Source organism: Chelmon rostratus, chromosome 20 (genome assembly GCF_017976325.1).
Source record: "Chelmon rostratus isolate fCheRos1 chromosome 20, fCheRos1.pri, whole genome shotgun sequence".
In the NCBI taxonomy this organism is placed as follows: Eukaryota; Metazoa; Chordata; class Actinopteri; order Chaetodontiformes; family Chaetodontidae; genus Chelmon; species Chelmon rostratus.
The window spans coordinates 18,939,159-18,962,395 of record NC_055677.1 but is presented as its reverse complement, the minus strand read 5'-3'; the positions used below and the strand labels follow the sequence as shown (position 1 = coordinate 18,962,395).

The 23,237-nt window shown below is 40.3% G+C and overlaps 1 protein-coding gene across 1 annotated transcript in view; it reads left to right on the top strand.

Annotated features, from left to right (window-relative positions):
* Window positions 1-23,237, top strand: part of LOC121623843 (E3 ubiquitin-protein ligase HECW1) — a 69,770-nt gene that overhangs the window by 15,460 nt on the left and 31,073 nt on the right. Inside the window, exons 5-6 of the mRNA XM_041961327.1 lie at window positions 5,232-5,307; window positions 8,628-8,797. Coding sequence (XP_041817261.1) covers window positions 5,232-5,307; window positions 8,628-8,797 — 246 coding nt within the window. The remainder of the gene's footprint in view (window positions 1-5,231; window positions 5,308-8,627; window positions 8,798-23,237) is intronic.

The window sequence follows — 23,237 nt, the reverse complement described above, 5'->3', positions numbered from 1 at the left end:
GGATGAAAGAGAGATTAACATAATCACATTGAATCTGATGGTTTTTATTCAATTTCTCAAAATCTGTGGCGCAGTGCAATCATTTCTGAGCTTTTTATCCTCTAGAGAAAACAAGATATCACAATGTCCCACTATCCCACTACATAGTGGAAAAAATAGCTTGCTACTGCAGATGGTTTTGAAACTACTCTGTCCCAGTATTACTGGAACAGGGAGGATAGCTACAACTCTACAACACTGACAAGAATTTCTGAGAATTTGAAAGTTTTGACTGCACTTCCTCCAACTATGACTGCAATGCAGAGGGAATTCAGCATCCCAACTTAGAAAGCATAGTTTAAAAAAAGCAGAGTTTTAAAAAATCAGCCGAGTACCAAGTGGAGCTGAGTGGCTTTGGCAGCGCTTGATGCACATGATGACGTAGACTCAATCAATCAAACTTCATTTTTACAGCACCTTTTGTCCAATTAGCGCGACTCAAAGTGCTTTACCACAAAACATAGAACAAATATGAACAGCAATTGGGACTAGTGCACATGAGACATGAAAATGATCAAAAATGTGATATTAAAAGCAATAAACTGGATAAACAGAGCATTGAAATAATTAACTGACATAGCAACATAGGTAGGAGGGAGGAAAACATGAATACAACAAAATAAATGATTAAATGCAATATTTATTGGCCATAAAACTTTCCAATCAAATTCTGTACCAAAGAGGTTGGGTATAGGTTTATGTTTAAAGGTATCAGAGGTCTAGCCTGGTGATTTGAAGGCAGGTGCCTTTGAGGCTGTATGTCCAGTCCCTTTAGCTTGAGGCATCTGACTCTGATATCCAGACCATGGTGTCCTTATCTGTAGCTCTCCCATCCTGCAAAATAGTACGTGGCCATTGGATAACCAGGGTTCCCAGTGTGATAGTGGTCACATGAAAAATTGCCGTGTCAAAATCTTGATTGATGGCAGATGATTTTTTTTTTTAGCCGCAGTACCACATTACTTATCAGCATCTCAATATTGCCATTGCCCTTCTAAAACCTGTATCAGTCAGACCCTGTTATCAAGAGGGTGTCCAGCTGAGGGATTGGATTTCAGCGTTCGCCTTCCCATTCTGCTGCTGTGGGCCCCTAGAAATGCTGATGGGCCCAGAACTTGATCTGTCCTTGCTTCCTGAGGACAAAGGAATAAAAATAACCGCCATAGGAAGAGAGACAGGCAGGGAGGGAGGAGTAGAGATAGCAGAGGAGGGTCCGCTCCTCCACTCCAGGTAAGTCATTCAGGTTTTTGGAGGCGAGGGATGGAGAGCGCCAGGTCGAACTTCAGGAGGCAGACACAACAAAGGGGGACAAGGAGGAAACAGAAGGAGCTGGACAGGCTGGAAAACACTGGAGGGGGATTTGTCCACTTTGCGTGTTTACTCTAGCCAGTCAGAACTGTCAGCAGACAGAGAAGACACAGCGTTTTTGTTTTTGGATATGTGTGATGGACGGCATGTGTCTCCAGCTGGGACTTATGTCTCCCAGCCATCCTGAGAGAAGGAGCGTGAGGAGGATGAGGCTGAGCTGGATAGCCTGGGTAACCATAACGATTCACTCTGCCCACGTCTTTCTCTTTCTTTACACATACACATGTGACTACTCATTCATTCAGCCGCCTGTTCCTTTGTTTTCTTGCAGCATCGTGAGACTCATATGTCAGATTGAAGGGGTCATGAGGTTAATCAGTCTGACATTCAGAGTCTGTTAACTGTCTCAATTATAATATGACACATGATAAGATATGATTAAAATATGATGTTCAGCTTATGACATATTGGTGGTGTGCAGAGTTTATTCTCTAGTTTCTAATGTAGTGTATAACTTGTGCTATATTGTTGATCAGTCTCACAAATCTCTTTGTCAATATAGATTATAGATAAAAAGACTAGAATAAACATGAAAGGAATAGCCTTAATTTTAGCTGTTTCTCCAAGAGTGAGATGAGACGTTTGTGTGTCAGACACGGAGCTGGAGTCAGGATGTGGTTAGCTTAGCGTAGCATAAAGAGTGGAAGCAAGGGGAAACAGCCTGGCTCTGTTCAAAAGTGAGCGAATTGATGTGTTGTGTTTCATTTGTTTCATCTGTATACAAGCAAATGTAAAAATGACAATTTGGGGTTACATGCATGAACTTTTTTCTTGGCAAACAAAAAAAAATAAAATGTAACATCAAGTCATTGTACACTTGATCTGAAACAAAATTGTGAACTTTTTAATACTCTACTTTGGTTTGTTCTCCAGGTCATTCACCTGCATGTGATGGCTTTTGTTGTTTCCTGTGTCATCTTGTGGTCATGACACAGATAATTCACAAAATACAATATGACATGCTCGGATTGATAAACAATGCCAAACTCACGCTGTGCCCTCCATCGCTGTCTCATAGTGGCATTAAACAGTCAAGGCAACAAGACTTTTTTTCTTCCGCCACATGATATCAAGTCTGAAGCAAACATGTATGAATAGAAAAACAAATGGAACTGCCTGTTGGGTTTCGTGCAATAGTTCACGCATATATGTGGACTTAGTGTTCAAATGTGTAAGGGTCAAAAAATAAGGTGTTTTTGCATAACTGCACACACACATATAAAGACTCAGATTAGTGTATATCGTTTAGCTCCTAGATGGTAAATGTCCGGATGATCCTAAGTTCAGCTTTTGCTTTTCGTGTCAGAGCTACCTCCCTTGAAAGGCATGCAGCATCAGGCCCAGGACTGCCACTGACTGATTGACATCAGACGATGACATCTGACAAACCACCCCCACCAGGCTCACTCTCAACACCGAGCTGACATAACCTCCTCTGCACTAGCCTGTTTCTCCGTCCAGCCACTCTAACTCAGTTAGATCACTCAGCCTCTCTGTCTTAAAAGGCACTGGAATGTATTCAAATATCTAATACCCACTCACACAGAGGTTGGAGTCTTGGTCCGTCTGACCTGTAATCAGATGTGGATCCACTTTGTAAATGCACACTGTCTCTTTCAGGCTTGTCATGGTTGGGGGGAGGGGTGCTGTTATTGTGTAAAATCTCTCTCCTCTTACATCATTTAAGATCCCTGCAACACTTAAAAGATGCTTATGAATCGTACATTCTGTTCCTTTTTTATTTTTAAAGCGTCTCCCTCTACTTTCTGCTTTAGGAAGGTAGATTATATAAAGTGTGTTACAGATGCATGAAGTTGTCATTCGGTTTATCTGTGAGATTAGAATCAGTGAGGAGACCCGTGCTGGCACTTTTCTCTCTAACTGTCCTCCGCAAGGCAGATTAGCATCTCATTAAAATGAATTGGTCCAAACATCTGTCATTTCCTTTATCCCTTTATCTTGTTGTTTTCACCGCCAGTTCCTTTTTTTTTTTGTTCCCAGGCAGTTGCATAAGAACTCAGAGCTTATACAGAGTCAGAGATGTGAGGGAATGCTGCAGCTGTAACATACTGACTGTTCACATGTCCTTATACTGTCTCCATTTCTCTGCTTAACTTCCTGTGGTGTCACTCTGCTTTTGCATTGAGGGTTAACCAAATTAGCAATGTGTATAAGATACCACTCTATGCTAGCCACTATAAATTAAAAAGTCACCTAAATTCACGTCTTGATTTTCCGTACAGTAAAAATGAATGCATATGTCACATTAATGCCAAAACCACTCACTCATTCTTGTCTAGTCATTACCAGAGTGAGGATGTTTGGATCATTTCATCCCCCTGTTTGTCTGTCCAACAGCATCTAGTATGCTAATCACCCACTGAGCAGATTGTGGTGATTTTTGGTATGAATGTTAGTTTCCAGAGAACAGAATTTCTAATACTTGGTGTCACTTGGTGACTTTTCTGTAGCACCACAGTCATTTAAAAATGTCCTGCTGAATAAGATTTTGTTCCCTGACAAAGTGTCTTGACAATACTAAAATTCTGTTGCCATGCCAGCAGCTCCACGAGACTCTGCTGATTATATATATTATTATTCAGCCCCACAGGATTATGACCAAATGCCTGCAACGCTAATGACGTCTCAGCTGTATCTTGTGCTTTATGCTAATGAGCAAATATGAGTATGCTAAACAAAGATGATGCAGCTGTGTGTTAGCATGCTGACTTTTAGCTCAAAGCTGTGATCACATGGCCTCACAGAGCTGTTAGCCTGGTTGCAGACTCTCAGCCTTGTTGAAAACTAATTTAGGAAGAAAAATAAGACAATTCTCCAGAATGATATTTTCAAAATGAAATGAAATTTGGTTCATTCCATGTTATCTAAAGCACACTAATGCTTCTAAAGAGATACATCCTTTTGGTTTTTGCCATGATCTTTTCTTTAACACCATCCTAACGGCTGATATACATGAGGTACAGATTCAACGCATCACGTTGTTGGGGAGGAGTGGGATTTTTTGCCTGCTACATAGACTCCGTCTTTGTCGTATGTGGTTACATGGCAGCTATGTGAGGAGACTTGACCCTAGCCCCACCTGACCTCTTATCCTCTAAGATGTTGGCCATCATGTCTGTTGTTTTGCCTGCTCATATTTGACAGGGTTCAGTGTGTAAGGGACGTCTAGCAGGATATTTGTACTGTGGAGCTCGGCACGGCAATGTTTTCACTCTCCTCCACTTCCTCTCTCCATCGGCTCTTCTGTGCCCCCCCTCCCCCACCACCACCACCACCACCCATGTTCCTCCTCTTACTGGCTGTAGAATCAATGTCAGGATAATGAAGACAGAGTATTGATCGCAGGACGCTGACAGGCTGACTGAGGATGGATCTTTAAAAAGGCTGTGTTCAAATGAGATTGGATGTTTTGGCCCCACCGACACATTCATGTATTTGGACTCAGTTTATGTCTGATATCTATGTGTTTCGAGAGATAATGAACAGTCTGCACATAATCAATATTATACTCTTAAATCAATCATAAATGTGTTCATAGTGTATTTAATTGCTATTGATTTTTGCTATTCAGTTATTACTTTTAGTTCACTGTGCTCTCTCTCTACTTGTGTTCTGTTACGTCTTACTTGTATACCATTATTTGGCTGCAGTGACCCATTTTGCTTGTGGGCATCATTAAAGTTTCATCTTGCAGCAAAGGAAGGAAGACGCTGGTGTAGAAGAGAAGGAAGGATCGAGTTTGTTTTCATGTTCTTTTCATTTGAGGACAGTCCTTAACTCTTCATGTCTGTCTGTGTCCTCAGGTACTAAAGCCAGTGGTCAGTCCTGAAGTCAACCATGGACTGGGCAACAGGAGACTCATTAACTTTTCCCTGTCAGGTAGGATACTGACATCTGTCAAACCTACCCTCCTGCGTTGCTTTACTCCTACACTCAAAGCCCCTTGATCAATGCACTGACACACATTGTCCTCATCTGACCCTTCCCCAGAACTGCAGCTCTGTCTATCAATGTCTGTCATTTTAGTGTTGTCTCTCTAAAAGCAGAGCTATGCTCAAATCATTGCCAGCTCAAATGCTTAACAAGGATATTTCAGAAAAGTTAGAGTTAGAAGTAGTAGTTAAAATACTGTGTCAGCACTGAAATTGAACATGAGTAGCATATCACTCCACCTGTTTGAGTTGGATTATTATTATTACATTATTATATTACTTCTGATTGTATTTGCATTGTAAATTTATTAATAATTGATTCTTTTCACAGTCTGTAGTGTTCTTCCTTTGCCTGTTCTGAAGTTTCAAAGATAATCTCTTTTTGTAGGGGTTCTAAGCTGATTTATGGATATTTGTTCGTGATGAGCATTGGAAGTAATGATATTCTCAGAAAAGTCAGAACCAAGGAAAAAGTATCTTAAAATACCTTAATTGCCCCTGCAGGCTGTGTGTCAGAGCTGCTGCAACTGCTGACTGTGCTGTTGCACGGCCAAATCAGCAGCCAAACAATAGTAAGTGAGTGACTTCTTGGCATGCACCTGTCCCTCTTATCTCACACAGTATCTTTACCTCACTTCCCTCCTTCAGCCTCATGGAGCCACACCTCATAGTTTAAAAACCCATGCTATGAAATCTCATTGACATGTCATGCTCAATGACAATAAACAATCTTGAACCTTGAATCTATAGACAAAACAGCAGCAAAAAAGACGTTGTCTGCACAAGACAACGTTATGTTTACTTCAATCTTGGCCCTGTGATCAAGACATATAAAAACAGAAATCAACTCCCGACATTAGCAGCGTCGCCTCACAGCTAGAAGATCCCCGGTTCGATCCCGCCTGGGATCTTTCTGTGTGGAGTTTGCATGTTCTCCCTGTGCAGCGTGGGTTTTCACCGGGTTCTCCGGCTTCGTCCCACAGTCCAAAAACATGCTGAGGTTAATTGATAATTCTAAATTGTCCGTCGGTGTGAATGAGTGGTGTGCATGGTTGTCTGTCTATATGTGTAGCCCTGTGGTAGGCTGGCGACCTGCCCAGGGTGTCCCCTGCCTTCACCCGAGAGACGGCTGGGATAGGCTCCAGCCCCCCCGTGACCCTGCAAAGGATTCAGCGGTGTATAGATAATGGATGGATGTAACTCCCGACAGTGTGAAGAGTTCTGCTTCATCCCTCTTGACCATCACAGATAGTGGAAATGCAGATATACCGTCTCCAGCAGTCATCCAGGATTTAAAGAACTGTAGTCACATAACTACAGTAACTCTCTCTTGGAAAGCGATGGAGAGCATGTGACAGGCAGCAGTTTGGGGAATCTAGACATGAATGCTGGATGCAAGCTGATTGTTGTTAATTGTTGTTGATTGTTAAGTTGCTGTTTAAATGATAAATCTGATGGACCTGAGCCTGTTAATGATTACATTCAGATACAAGCTCATGTTAAGGTTTTGAGTATGCATGTTTCTCAGAGGAAACAGCTTAAACACAGAAAACAATCAAACAGTGACAGGACACACCTTAAAGACCAGCTTTACTGGATTTTTCCTGAAATCAAAATAACATTGAAATCATTTGGTCTGGGCAGAATTCTCCATTCTCTCTGTAAGAGCTGTACATATGTAAATCATCAGCATCACAATACAGAACATGCAGTCCTTCAAGCTTTCTCAGACCTGACTGCCAGCACATTAAACCTGTTCTTCCATGTACATCTGCTTGTGTCACCTACTTTATTATGTTTTCATGTCTTCTCAACAATTGCATTTAGCAAAATCACGTTCCCTGCGTCCACAACAAGGACAGAACTCATTAACGAAACATGAGAAGTCTTTTTTTACGCTGTTAGATTCAGCTGAATGTTTTCTTACAGACATACAATTTTTAAGCAGGCTTTTGGACCAAGAAGAAAACTTTGTTACAAAGCACAAATTGCCTTAAACATTGACAGATAGCTTAACTATGACACCAGATTGTACTTTCTTTTAATTGTTCAGTGTTAAGCAGTCATCGACTATGTCTTTCAGTCAGTGGAGATATTTTATTTGCTACTTTCTACCTTCCTCAGGAAAAAAAAACAAATACTATTTCTTGATTGTAACAGAAAAACTTGCACACTTCTCATTAGTTCCCTTTTTATTTACTTACACTGTACATAAGTTTGTTTGTGTGAAGCTGCATTGACTCATTCCAGTTTGAGTACTTTAATGTGTAGTGTGTGCACTTAGTCCTAGTTGAATCTGCCGACTCTTACATCACTTATCATATACTTTTACATCATATATCAACTTAGATTCAGGGAAAGGCAGACATGCAGAGCTCAATGGCAAGAGCATGCCTGTAAACCTGCTGGGGTGTCCTGCACTCATGATAGTATTTTTCCAGTAATCTTGCCTATTAATAGAAGCCCACAGTACTCTTACAAAAATGTCTGTATAACACAAAAGGGCCTTTCTCAACTCAGCTCTTACCTGCTGACTGTGTCAGTAGCCTCATGTAATGTACTTTTCATTCACAACCACTCCTCTACAGCTCAAGGCGGCCCTGGGCTGGACGAAGGAGTTGGATTCATCTTTCTGGAAGAATGATTACAGATCAAATTGAGTGTAACTGGCTCACTCAAAATCAAAACGGGTCGTAGCCAAGATTTTAGAATTACTGTGCTGAGGTCATGAGTCTCCAGGTGTTTGTTGACTTTCTCCTCTGCAGAGTGAGTTCATCCATCAGCAAGTTTGTTTTACTCACCTGTCTGAACGTCACTCTCAGAGCTTTGTGCACAGTGAAGAACTCCGTTGCTCGGGCTCATTCTCAGTACGTAATATAACTGTTCACTCAGCCTCTTTGTTCCATTGCGCTCCTCAGATGTTTTCCAAACATTTTGAACGTCACAGCGGTGACAGGGAATATAGTAAAAAACAGCAGAAACACCCTCACTGAATGCCATCACTGCAGGATCCACCATGAGGACTTTAGCATTAGCCAGACTCCGCATACACCTGTCATACAACAATGTGGGTATGTTTGATTTAGGTCACTCAGCGTGTTAGCCAGATGGAGCATTAAATCAGTGATTGATTAAGGTTGGTGCAGCCCCTTTCTAATCATGCCAAGGTACAAAAATGATAACTATAACCATACCCCATAATGATGTGATTCTTCATTTTGTTGTCATCACCCACTCCATCCTTGCTTCCGTGTCCCCGTCTTTCAGACCTCCAGGCAGTTGGTTTGAAAAAGGGGATGTTCTTCAATCCCGACCCCTACCTGAAGCTCTCCATCCAGCCTGGAAAGCACAGCATCTTCCCCTCGCTGCCACACCACGGCCAGGAGAAACGCTCCGGAGTGGTCTGCAACACAGTCAACCCACAATGGAGCACAGAGGTACACACAGTCTCACACACGCTCAGCAATACACTTCCTCACACATGTGTCCATAGATTTCCAAACTATATTTAGATATTTTAATCGTTCCAACTACATTATCTGTATTCATACAGTGTCCTGCGCCATCTGGGGCTGTACCTTTATTTAAAGTCACTCGCTGTTATTGAGCATGGAGGACGGGACTGTTCCACAGAGTTCTGTTTCCAAAGATAAAAAGTGCATGTTAGGATTCGATGTCGGTGGAAGATAGATGGTAGAAACATGTGTGCATGTGTGTTCTTTAGTCTGTAGACGGGGATTTTCTCTGACTTTGAGAGAAGATTGAAAGCAGAAACTGCACAGCGTTCTGTTTTGACACCTCAGGGCTATATATTGTGACATACTGTATACATCTATGCAAGAGAGATGAACAATACAAATGTAGCTCTAATCTCACATCCAGCAAATGTATAAAAAGATTGATGTGATCTATCCAATTCGACACATTTGTAGCAGTAAAATATTGTAGAATAAATGTGATTCCCTGTTGTTTGGTTCTGGCATTTCTTTCATTAGAACATCCAAAAGCAGCACAAAAGTCTGACATTTTCTACTGTGTGAACGGGTCAGAACCTGCTGCTCTATGGTGGCGGCAGAGACGCATCTCATAAGCCAGATGCCTCATCTACTGTTTACATCAATGAGTGAGTTGAGCTGGAGGACATGAGAAAATGAAACAGGATTTTCAACCAAAACCCCAACTTCCATGTGGGATCCCACATGGAAGAAATGAAGAACTTAAGTTCTGCCCACAGAGCCTAGTTGTGGCCAGTGGCCTGAATTAAGTGATGCACTGCATTACTTGTGGTGGTTTTAAAGATGGTAACAGACGTTTTGTATTCCTGCTACGAATTTGTGGCCCCTGCTACAAAACTTCCAACCTCTGTAGCACCAGTGCAGTGTGCAAAAAAAAGTTCATCATTGCACCTGTCTTAGTTACAGTTTCGTCATTTAGTTTTAGTTTTGTCTTTTCCACGGCAACATCATTTGATAATGTTATGTTAATATTAGCATACCTTTGAATAAATATCAGTGTTCTGGCCTGCATGTTTTCTTGTTTTTCTGTTTTTCTTTGCTTCTTCTGGTCTAATTTTCAGCTGGACTGTCGATGAATCTAGTCCAAAAAATGTTTTTTTCCTCCAAGAACTGATATTGTTTGATAACAGCACTGGCAGAGACACAATCTTACTGAAATATGGTAGATACAGCGAAGGATATAGTGTATTAGTCCAACAGGCCAAGCAGCTAAACCAGCTTTTGACCAAGAGATGTTTTTGTGTGGCCAACAATACTGGTGATTCTGCTGATGCATGCAGGTTATAAAGCACTGAATAAGACTTTGAATTAAAACAGTTAATTATCATGTGTTACATCATAGTTGTTGGCAACGAAACATTTTTTTTACAGTTTCCACTGGTGCTGGAACATTTCTGTATGATTCCATACTGTAGGGGTAAAAATCATAGCTGATTTAGAAACCTCGGTATAGATGTTTTTTGTGTGTGGATGGAAAGCAAACGATGGTTTCTAACAATATAGTAGTTTTGTCCAGGATCATCTCTCTTCATATTGAATTGTTATTTAAAGGATTTTTGAAGACAAATGATATCCTAAAATTCTGTACAACAGATTGCACAACACACAAAAGGGATGATGGGGTGCTCCTTTGGTTTCAGCAGTAGAGTAATAGGATCAATGTAATCCATGGAAATCATGTTTGCTGTGTGGAAAACAAGACCAGCCAATTGATTTTCTCATTTAGGGACTTCTTCTTGGAAAACCATACGTTTGTGGAAAGTTTTAACCAATCAGTCCTGCTGCAGTTGTGACAGATTAGTGACGTGAGCAGACCGATTCAGAAGCTGAAGCCTCAAGCAGAAATGAGGCACTCTTTCATTCTTTTCATTCATTTCATTCATTCACTCATTTACAACAGGTCAGTGAGTGGTTGAAGTATCATCAACTTAATTAATGCTCAAAAGGAGTCTGTGTTTACTAATTTTCAAGAAGATTTTATTTCCCTGCACAGCTAAAATATGATGCGTTTCCTGCTGCGAGAGGACCTTGATCACCAAAGTCTGCAGTGAACGAGGTCGTCTTGCGATTACAGCTCAGAAAATCTTTTATTGGAAATAAATACGGATAAATTCATGGATTATTTTTAACAGAAGACAGAAAATGACCTGAGCAAACCTGAGGTGTTACTTTCACAACCCAGCTCAGAGGAGGGGTGAAACAAAAGAAGGATAAGTCAGGAATAAAAGATTATTCAGACGTGGTCAGCCGTCCTACGTACTAACACATGACACTTCATTTTACAGTTGTACAGTTAGTGTGAACTAGCATTTCAAGTGACTTGCTAACTACTTTATGGCTTATTTGACCACTGATATTCCAGCTGCGTTCAGCTCTTACTCCTCAGCTCACAGTTAAGCTTCTTTCAGTGCTTACATACAAGCTCGCCTACAGGCTTTGAACTTGAAACTGCATTTTTAAATGCTTTCAGAGAATAACCTGAAACTATGTTCACTGCTTTAACCTTAACTAACAGTTCAACTCCTTTAATGCTTGATCAGAAACTGCAATTGTCATACATTCTACACATTTTAAAATGTTTGTCATTTCCTGTGTAAGCGAACACACACCACAGGCAAGTTCATCTTTCCTGCAGGCATCATTATTAGGATGAATTAATTCCATGGATTTATCACAATGTCCTGAACTCCTGTGTCAGTACCACTTTATTTCAATCATCTTGGTTCATTTCCACCAGTCCCTAATGATCTTTCTACTTAAAGCTAATGGCTCATAGTTTGAGGCTCAGCCTCACGAGAATGGCATTTAAGGTGAGTAATGTCGCTAATGTCAGCTCCTGTCATGTAACCTAATAATGATCCTCCAGACCTGCCAGTTTATCATAATCAGTGTCATTGAGGGCCACTGTCATTCATGCCTTTGAGTATGCTCTATTAGAACAAATCACGAAAAAGATCAGTTATCTTAATACTGTAACTTCGTTCACAAATGTGAATAAATATCCATATGATTAAAAACCTTATTGGACATTAATTACAACAAGACCTTCAAATAAAAAGTGTCCCTCCACCAGAAACCTCTTGACCGATTAGTGGTGGCAGGAGAGATTTTATGTCAAGCTCCATTAGCTGTGCTGTGAAAAAATGTGTCCTGAAATACAAACACTGCAAGCTAAATGACAAAAGTAAGATAATATGTTGTTGGCATATTCCTTTTAACTACAGTTATATATGGATTAGTCAATTATTGATCGACAGAAAGTGAATATTCTGGATGTGTTATTGATATGATGTTTTGATATTCAGTGAATTGTTTAAGTCACCCAGTTCAATGATACTAATTTAATATAAATATAATTGGGTTTTGGACTTAGTATTGCAGATTTTTTTCACAATTTTCTGTCATTTTACAGACAAAACTTTTAATTAATCAAGAGGTAATCAGCAGACTCTGTATAGAAACAGAATTCAGTCCGTTTTTGAGTCCTAAAAAATGTTCATGAGAGACAAGGGGCAAAAATGTCCAAACAAATTAACTTGATAAAAGACATTTCAATTTGTCTTCATCCTAGAATCCTGGCTAGAGAGCAGCACAGCAGTACAACTCAGTGTGGAGATATGATTCTTTGTTCGTTAAAATCCCAGCAGCAGAACTCTGAGCAGGTTGTTGACAGGATTTCTTATTCAGTTGTTGAGCTGATAGAAAAACCCCTGAACTGCTAATTAGAGTGACTGTCTAAGGCTATGACTCCAGTCAGAGTTTGGTCAATGAGAGTGAGATTGTGAGCCAAGTCTGCTTGAAACTGCATTTTCACTCCATCGGGAGCAATAATTAGAATATTTGTCTTTATTGTATTTAACAGCAGGAAATGCTGACTGGATGTATTCAAAACAATTCAACCATCAAAGCTCCATAGAGCTTCAGAGGTGGGTGCTAAATGTCTGTGGGTTCATCATTGCGAGTGAAGCTTTTTACATTATGTAAAACATTTGACTCAGTGTTGATTAAAAGCTTTTAGAAAACAAGAAGAAGAATAGATTTAGAGGACAGAAAGAAGTGCATCTGTATTTCTCTGCAGTTTCTTTTACTGATATTAAAGATTTGTCCTGAACATCAACTCAGCAATCAATGAAAACTTTACCTTGACACTCAGAAGAAGCTTTTATTTTATGGAACGTGGCTCAGATAAACCACCTTTACTCTGGCTGATGATGTGTTTTCTCAGGATCTCCTGCAGTCATTTTTTTGGAGTTATTCTGTTTATTTGTGGTATTTAAGCCATTAAAGTAAACATTACTGGTGGGCCCATTCTGTAATTTTGCTTATTTCTAGTTAATCAAATTTTGAGGGAGAAGATGACACGATAGACACTGATGAGATGGACATGTTGGACCATAGCAACACTAGAAATGCATTGTGCATGAAATAATGTGGAACGGTTTATGTCTGAATGCAGTGTCTGTCTCAGAATGCTGTGCAGCGCAGCCTCTACCTTTTATTATGTCCCTCAGGAGACTCCACACACTGATTTAATGCAGAGTCTCTCTTGGCAGCATCCACTCAGCTCAAAGCCACTTTCCTTTTCCAAACAGCTCCCATGTTGAGTGCAGCTCAGTTTGCTTGGCAGTAATGTACTGTATCAGTCTAATGGGTCTCCATACAATGCGAGCTCAGTCAGCATACTTCCCACGCTGCAGCGCTATGGAGCAGATTCAAGACACGATCATATATAATGAAATAAAATTATTAGCACAATAAAAAATGAAGCCATGAGAACAATGGATCCCTGGAATCTAGTATAATACTGGAAAGTGCTTTCCATGGAATTAAATACTTAATGAAGATATGTTCTATAAATAGTGATGGGTGGTAAGTGTTTTGAATAATGAATGTAGGGTTATATTTATCGTTATATGCCAGTATATTAGATCAATGTTGACCTTCATTAATGCCATTTACTGGACCTCTAGTGTACAGGATCTGATATGGTGTGACTGATAGTTTGTCGATGATAATGAGCAGCAGTTTTACTCTTCTATCGTCTGACAGATGTTTAAGAAGCTTTTTCAATTTGACATGGGTCTGTAGTGCTAAATTTAAATCCTGCCATGCTGATGAAGCCCAGGAGTTGTGGACAAGCCCCAGAGGGCCCCCTTATGATTGTCTCCCATGTGTAGATGTAGCCTGTATCAGGGAAGCTGTGACCCTCTACCAGTTGTCCCAGTGACAGCTGGATTGGGCATGAGTTTTCTGTCAGGTAATCACATCACTTTTCTGTGTGGGTTTGTACAGCGTTCTCCTTCGCCTCAGGGTACAACATGCTGGCCTAATTGTCATATTTGCAATTAGATTTTTCTGCAAATGTGGACATTTTGGAAATTGGTGCAGCAAGAATAGCCTGCTACAGTGAGTGACTGGCGGTAAGGATGGTGATAACAGCAGCTACCCCTCACACAGGTCATAAATGATTCATCAGTGGATGCTGATGCAGTGGATCCATGATATAATGGAGAGACCAAAACTATTTTCAGTATTTTAATAAATGTCTTGCAAGTGCTTCTTCGCATTGACCTTGGCTGCAATGGTTTCTATAACAATAAGCATAACTCAGACGACAAAATCTCATGACTACTCGTGACGTTTAGTCAAAAAGATGATTATCAAGATTAGACTATTATAATCAAACTTTATTCTCCAAGTAGGGTGCATGTATAAAGGAGTTTGTTTTGATGCAGGTTTCAGAATACCAAAATAAGGAAATAAAATGTTAAAGAAAAAGAAAAATGTGACAGAAAATTCCACTGTTCAAGCCCTATCGTGAGCAACAGCAGGCTCGATTAAAGTGGTGAGGGGCAAGGTCACTTCAGCTAGTTAAATTCTGTAGGAGTGAGACCAATCACACACTTCACCATCATCATCATCATCACCACAAAACCTGCAGCGATTCAATAATTGTGCACTCAAAGTTCTGCCATTTGTCAGTTGGGAAGTACAGGAGGTATCCCAGTATCTCTCCAGTGACCTTAATCATGCCTAAAGGCATGATTTTGGTGTCAAGCTTAAAATTCTTCAAAAGGCCTGTTCCCAAGCATGGCCTGAGGACATGTATCCAGATTTCTGATGATTGGACAACTCATAAACAAGTCCTAACCCATGTTCATGCAATACAGTACAAATCCAACAAATTCTATTCATATTACTGTTTGTCCAACTAAATTGAAATGGTGGAAAGCTCATCATGGCAGACTTTTGTTTTCCTGGAGGCTTTTTTGTCGAGCACATCGAGCTGAACTTTTGTGTCAAATTTCAAATCGGTCGGACTAACAGAGTTGGGGTTGTGGCCTTTGCAAAATAGCTTTTGGGCCTTAATTACAGCGCCACCATGTGGCTGATTGGGCTCATATTTCTCAGAAAGCACATGCACATCATTTCCAGTTACTGAGCAGAGTTTTCATGTGCCTAGCTCTTTCCAGCTCGTGGCAATTGGAGCAGATGCAACAGAAAATGCAAATTTTCAAAGTGTGAGATGTACAGAACAGAATGTTGAAATTTAATAGTAAATCTAAATGGTGGCTGCCAAATTGCAGCCAACCAGGAGCCCAAATGACACTTTGGCCCAAAAAAACTCAACATTTTCACCTTATAAATGTAATAAAGGTATAATAATGTCAGTACAAGTCCAAAGTATCACTCAATAAAAATGACCTTTATTGCTGTGTGAAGATCCATACCTTTAATATAGAGAGAGGCATGAAAACTAACACTTTGTCCTACTGTGTACCTTCTAATACCACGACGGCAAGCATGGTGCTCTGTATTCCCAGGCATACAATACATGCAGTGATACAATATACTTACAATTATACCACATTTCATATATCCTAACCAGTATTAAATTACTTGAAACAGTCATATGTCACACTGTCATACTTGCTCTGTCTGGCTGATTCTGTTCTTTCTGCAACTTAAAGGAAAACTGCATCAGTTTTACAAAACAAAGACTGTTTACTGGTGTAGGAGAGTATTACTGCATGTGTGGAAAAAGTTGTATAATATTTGTGTCTCCAGAGAGAGCTGTGTGCAGTCTGACGAATGTCCTCAAGTGATGTCACTCGGGTCATCATCGGTTGAGGATCATGTGTGGGTGTGGAGTTAGACCCCTGTAGCCAGCTCCTCATTTCTGCTTGAGGCTTGCAGCTTCAGGCTACATTAGACACTACTATCATAACACACCCCAATCTACCAACTGTCAACAGTGAAGTTACATTTTAGAACGTGAACAACTGAAGAATGTGTGGAATAAAAAAGACAGTATCTCCAGTTCTGTTCCAGCTCCTCGGCCAAATTTATTCTCAAAGGACCAGTAGATACTTTCCAGAAAACATCTTACAGCAAGAGCTGAGCTCGCTAAAGATGGAACTTTTCAGCTGCAGTGGCACTACAGGAGAGCTATCCATTTTCATGTCAATTAAAGTTGTATAAATTACATTATCCTGGTGATGTCATAGTGATGTCATCAGGGTTATCCCAGCTTGGGCTTTGGGACTAAAAATTTGATTTAATTTAAACAGTTAATCCTATTAACGAGAAGCATGGAGTCTGAAAGATGTGGGTATTTATCAGACAGCGAGGGTCTGATGAAGAGACAGTTTGGTCAGGTTCATCTGTCAGGTTGCATTATGGGAATAAAGGATCCACTGTTTTTGGTCAGGATATATCGGCCTCTGGACTGACTGTGTCCAGACTTAATGGCACTGCTTTGGAGGTGGAGGTTTTCTTTAAACTGCCTCTGCCTGCCACATGATCCCGTGAGCTGCTTTTAAACATCACTCCTTTACTTTGCTGTAGGTTCCTCTCTAAATTTGTCTTAGTCTTTATTAGCAAGCAACTTTTTACCCATAAACTGTCTCTTAACAGCATTCTAAAGTAAAAAACTCACGTCTTCCATATGATAAATACAGGCTCAACCCCCCTTATTCCTGCTGTTTCTCTTCTACCCATCCCATCGTCCTCTGTTCTTCCTGTACAGCTTCATTTCACTCCTTGTTGCAGATTATCATTGTATTATGCCGCTCAGCAGCACACTCTCCTTCCTCCTCCCAACATTTCCTTTCTCTCGCTCCTGTACAATCTCACCCTCTTTATTGAGTTTGTCCCCGTCCTCCACTCACAACCAGGCGCTTTTGCTCTGTCTGCTCCCTTCTGGCTCATCTTGTAAATTATTCACTCCAACTCCTTTTCATGCGCCTCCTTTATCATCCTGCACACTGATTTCTGTGGCCCAGCCTTTCACCTCTCCTCTTCTCATTTTTCTATCTTAGCAACACAATGATCTTTTCATTTCAGCCCATGCAACCAGGTGCACCTTTTAAATTCCAGTGCACTCCTTTCCTCATTTCACTCCCTTTTCTTGCACCGTTATTCCCCCATTCATGCTCCCTTTTATCTCTTTTCATCTGTCCTCCAGCGTTAGGATTGCAAATTAAATATCACAAGAACAACCTCATCAGAAAACCAAACACAGCCCATATAATACTCAGAGAGTCACTGACTATAATGCAGTTCAGTTGCAAGGTTAGCAGAGGACAGCAGTTAAAATCTACTGTAGCAGCTACAGCGAATACAAGCACACACACACAGTCATTTAGGTTTCACTTAAAGATGTTTGGCTGAAAACACGCATGATAAAGCAAGTCAATGCTTGAATTCATGAGTAGCCTCTGACTGAAATTACCATATTTCCTCTGATTCAGCTCTCTTCACTATGGCCGATGCTGCCGTCATTCCAAAACATGGCTGCAGTCATTTTGGACGAGCCAAAGAGACCTCCTGAGATCTCCTCAAGACAAGCATTTTTTGAGCCCAGAGAAACATGATGTATCGTATAGCTTTTACTCTGGAGTTTTCAAATAAAAGTCATGTGTTTTTATATGAGGGCCGTATTGGGATGCTACTTCAGGCTTCAGGCTTGCTCTGTACCACAGCAGAACCCATCTGGTGCTGGAAAGAACCGTTTCAGAAAGGTTCCCTAAAGCCCCATGCTCAGCTGTTTCTACATTTATGAAGCTATAAAAATACCTTTTATAAAGGTCTTTGCAAGACCAGGCGTTAGAAATGTTCTCAACCGAACCATGTTGAAGCATTATGTTAATAAAATCACTGTAAGGACGGCCCTCCAGGTAAATATGAAATGGTCCAAGTCTGCAATGATAAATACTTCATTATTTTGTAACCAGCTGATCCCAGTGTTAATGTTAGAAAGGAGTCTCTAAATTTTGCTGTATAACAGATACGACTGAGTCAGATTGCTGACTGAATTTATCTTAATGTGTGCTACTGTTAGAGCAGCCTAGCATTTAAACTAAATGCTTAAAAGCAGTTAGGGTTAGGGTTGATTTATCATCCAGTAATGCCATTCAAAGCTGCAGTGGCCACAAAAGTTGCATACTGTAGTCTTGCTTTAAGAACAATATAGAATATGGCCAGTCTTATCCAGTAAAGGGCTTTAATTGCAATTAAGTTGTTATATATTTAAAGGTTGGTTACAATTAATTAAAGAATAGTTAAATTATGTTCCTAATCATGATCAGTATCAGGTGGTAATATGTATTTTGCAGTAATTATCATAATAGTGTAGTTGACACCAAGAAACCAAGCTGGTGCAACAGTTAACAAAACTTTACAGTGTAGCTGTGCAGTAGTGATGGAGGTAATGCATTACAACAGTAACGTAACTTCCGTAAAGCTACTACAGTTGACAATAAGAAAATACATCCACTGCAACACCTTGCCGACCAAACAGTGCCAATATCACATCTACAGTAGAGAGCACCAGTGTATATCAGTCAGCCCAGCTACAACAATATCGGTATCACTGCCCTAAAATATGACAAAATAGAAACAACTGAAGGAATAATGTTAGCCAAAGATGATGAATCAGCCTTGCCTGTATATGTTAAGTTAAACTGCCTTGTTGTTCAATGCTGCAGTCTTTTAACGTTTGAGGTCACAGTAGTTTATGAGTCAGGATCAACCATAAAACCAGCAGAGAAGATGCGATGATATTACTGTGTGCAAACCCTCTTAGCTAGTCCAAATAGATTGGTTGTAGAGGTTGTTCTAGCTAGCTAATCAGTTCATCTAATGTATTGTATTGTAATTTTACAGTATATGCTGACACATCTATTATCTAATGACCAATAACAGTATAATGTACTTATTAGGTCCAGGTTTAAAGGTTTATCATAATTTTAAACCAGAATCAGCAGCAGCTAGTTTCAACTGCAGGTGTTGATGGATGGTTGATGTAATAAACACTTACTACAAAATACTGTAACAGTTTACAAAGTGCATCTTACTCTTCAAAAGTATAAGGCACTATATTATACATCATTGCATTTTTTCTGTAGGATCTGCAGCAGGCAGTGGTTGATGCTTGGACTGATGTCAGGCAGGAAGGGACAAATGAAAACAGTTAGGACGAGGAATCAGAGCAGGCAGGCACTGGAGAAGAGGACCGAGGAGAATCTGAGGCAGAGCAAATTGACCCTTAGACTGAACCACATCAGCCGAATCTCAAGTTCATTGAGGCATGCAGGTTTTTGAGTCATTTTAGAATCAGCCAAAGGAGGATTTTGTTCATTTAGTTCAGCCTTTTGGACAGCGCCTGTTTGTTCCTACTATAGTTACATTGTGTTGAAGTGTATTGGGGCGGTCGGAGGCCGTGTGCCAGAGGTTGGTTGGTCGTCTACCAGGAGGTCGGTGGTTCCCCTACACTCCACATGTAGAAGTGTCCTTGGACAAGAAGCCGAATCCCAATTTGCTCCCGATGCTGTGCCGTCCGTGTGTGAATGGTTATTGCTCCAGATGAGTGGGTGGCACCTTGCATGACATCCTCTGCCACCAGTGCACACATGAATGTGTGTGAATGGGTGAATGCTGATTTGTGTTGTAAAGCACTTTGGTTGGTGAGACTAGAAAAGCACTTTATAAATGCAGTTCATTTACTGTTTGTATCTTTTCTGCAGATAAAGCTTTCTCAAAGCGTTCTAATTTCTTAGCAGTTCTTTTTTTCAGAACGCCATTCACAAACTTAGCTTTTAAAAAGCGATGAGGACATAATCAGCCTCTTCAAAAAGTGGTGAGGACATGTTGTAAACTGCACAAATGATGCCTGTGGCTGGAGTCAAGGAACATACCAGCCCCCTATAATGGGTAAAACTATAAACCATCACGAAAATGACAATTGGTGAGTAGCTGGCTCTGCCTGTGTTGCAAAATGATAAAAAAAAAAAAAGATAAAAAGATTAATATATTTACTTAGTGTCTTTTTTGGGCACCAACCTTCCATTTACATGCATATTGTTGAGAAAATAGACAAGTATAAAGCCACAGTGAGAGACAGCTGAAATGCGAGCCAGCACAGAGCCGTGCAGGCAGCTGCAGAGATTAAAATGGGAGTGTGTCGGTTGTGTGAGACGTGCAAGCAGGAAAAACGCCTCTGATCAAAAAACATCCCTGTCAAAACACATCATAAGGTAAGCAAACATTGCCATAGAGACCAGGATATGCAGAGACTATAATAGTGAAAGCATTACTGTATAAAATAAATAAATAAAGAAAGAAATGATTTTTTTTTCCTGCATACAGTTCAAGGTTTAAGGTTTATTTATTTATCATTCTACAACACATGGTTGCGCAACAAACTGTATCCCCTTTATACTACACACAAGAACCAAAAACTACTATTTATTGTGGAGGGTGGAGGATGAATTAAGGAGTCTCATAGCCCGTGGAAAGACACTGCTAGCCATGCCGCTTAAAATAGAACTGGAAATGAAGACATGGACACAGAAGTAGACTTTTGCCATAAAATTCTCCATGTTATGTCTATGCATGCCTGACTTCAGTTACTCTGAACTGCCATCACCAAGATTTATCAGTATGCTACAGGTGTGGCCCGTTTTCTTACAGATTTTTGGGAAATAAATGATATGGGATTTCACCTGTCACACTACAAGTGGAATAATATTATTATACCTCTGGTTTCTGCTGCAAAGGGATGGAAGGATGACCTGAGGAACTGCTCTCAGATGATGTACAAAGCATATTCAGCTATGTCATTGTTGTTGCAACGGTGAACCGGCAAAAGGTTCTGAAGCTCATCATTGCTTCCACAATAAAGGTCAGGCATGTTTAATGAAAGGAGGTATGACACAACCATGTCTTTTCTAAACCCAGACAGAGAGTACACCAAGGATTTGTCTTCGAAACTACCGCTGACAGGAACAAGCCCTTTTCAGTTTTGGTTTGTATTCAATATAGTTTTGTTTAAGCCACCAACTTAGTTTGATTGTTAGGAAGCCGCAAACTGCAGAACTTCTCCCAGAAGATTGTGACATTTTAGCTAACGATTTGCTAATTAGTCTGTTCCTGCTCGCCAAGGCCACTTTTTCAGGTCATCCTCTCATCCCTTGGTAGTGGAAGGCACAGTCAGTCACATTAAAGGTATGACAGGCCGTGTTTCACTAAATTGTCCCCCCATTTAAAGCCATAACCCAATGTCGCACCTGCAATTCACAAGGTATCATGAGGCTGGGAATAATGTGCATAAACCATTGTAAGCATCCAGCAGTCACTTATCAAAGCCAGGATCAGACGGTGCTTTGTTGTGATATGCTTCCTGCATAAGAATAAGAACAAGACAAGGTTTGGAGCAGTCATGAAGGACAGGTCAGGATAAACAGACAAGGAAAGAGGGATCTTTGTTGTACCTTATGGATATTTTTGGATTAAAGCTGCTATTATCTTATAATTAAGTGCCAATATTCATTGAAGCATTAATCATTTGAATGCCAGAAATTTAGAAGCATGTTTCAAAAGACTTAAAGATGCACTCAATGTTTCTGTCTGAATTATATTTTGGTCAGAGTGGAAAATGCTTTGGAGGATTTGGACAGTTAAAGTTCTGTCCTGAAGCAATGTTTAAGAGGCTTGGACAGAGAGAGAGAGCGAGGGGGGGCATGGAACAGGAGAGGGAGATCATTTATTTCATCTCTAATTGGCTTGGAGAAGGAACAATAAAAAACTAAATTAAACGAGTACAAAGATGGAGAGATATTTTAATCCAGCATAATACTGTAGCTTCAATAATAGAAGCCATCAGGTAGCAGGAAGAAGTACAAGTGAGAGTAAATAAATGGAAACATGTCAGGAATTCATGATGTAAGTTGCCAAAGACAGACAGATTTAGAAAGAGATGGACATTTTTGTTTGTCATGACACATCTTAAACAGAAACCGATCATTATGCATTGCACAAAGACGTCACGTTTTGTTTGCATTATTGTGCCGATTTCTGATATCGGTTCAAGTTGGGGAAGGATTGTGGCTCTGGATAAAGTAACCCTCCAGTCAAAAACATCTTTTTCATGTTGACTGTGAGGTTTGACTTTCACTGTGCAGAAGGATGTATGAGCAGAGTTTGTTTCCAGTCGTCTGCTGAAGGAGAGAGTTTCTCACCTGAAATCTCAGTTAATGTGACATCCCAGCTGAGTTGGAATCATCACAGTCTTTTCACTGTGTGCCACCATCGAGTTAAAATTTCACTTCAAAGACCCTTATCAGTACTGACCGGAAGCGGATTGGGTATCAACCATATCTGACTAATCCACATTAAATAAAGGTTCTTGAGCATTGTCATTATGAATTTAGTGTTTCTGCTATCAGTGTGTCTGTTCTAGTCTTCATTGAGCCACAGTGGGCCGCCACAGCAACATTTAGCCTCATTCCAAAAAGTTTTACAGAGTAAGGTTAGGGTTGGATGTAATGACAATATATAGCATGACATGGTTGAAATGAGTCCACCAGTAGAGATAAGGCAATACTGTTTCCACCGTGGGCTTATCCCTTAAGCCGTATTTACACACTGTCATTCACAGTGTATGCACTGCTACTCTGCTACAGTGACTGATATATGTTCTATATGCTATATATTTAGGACGGGTGTGATGAAGCAATCCAGCTTTCTTGCAAGGTCATGTGATATGGGCAGCAGTACTGCTTACCACGCTCTCATGCAACCAGAGAGCAACAGCTGGTGGTGATAATGCACCTCTGTTTCATTGAAGTCGTTCTCATCTGAAGCCTTAAAACAGAAAGTTTGTTTCACTGTCCTGAGTTTTTTTGTTTTAACTGAAGAGTTTGGTGTCATGTGAGGCAGTTGTTTTTGTTTGTATGGAAGTTCCAAATAAAGGAAGAAGATCATTAACTGTGATGAAGTGTGGTTGTTTTAAACCATTTCTTAATTTTTCTTATATGAGTTACTATACCGTGATCTGTACTGTTCCTGTATGTGTAAAATT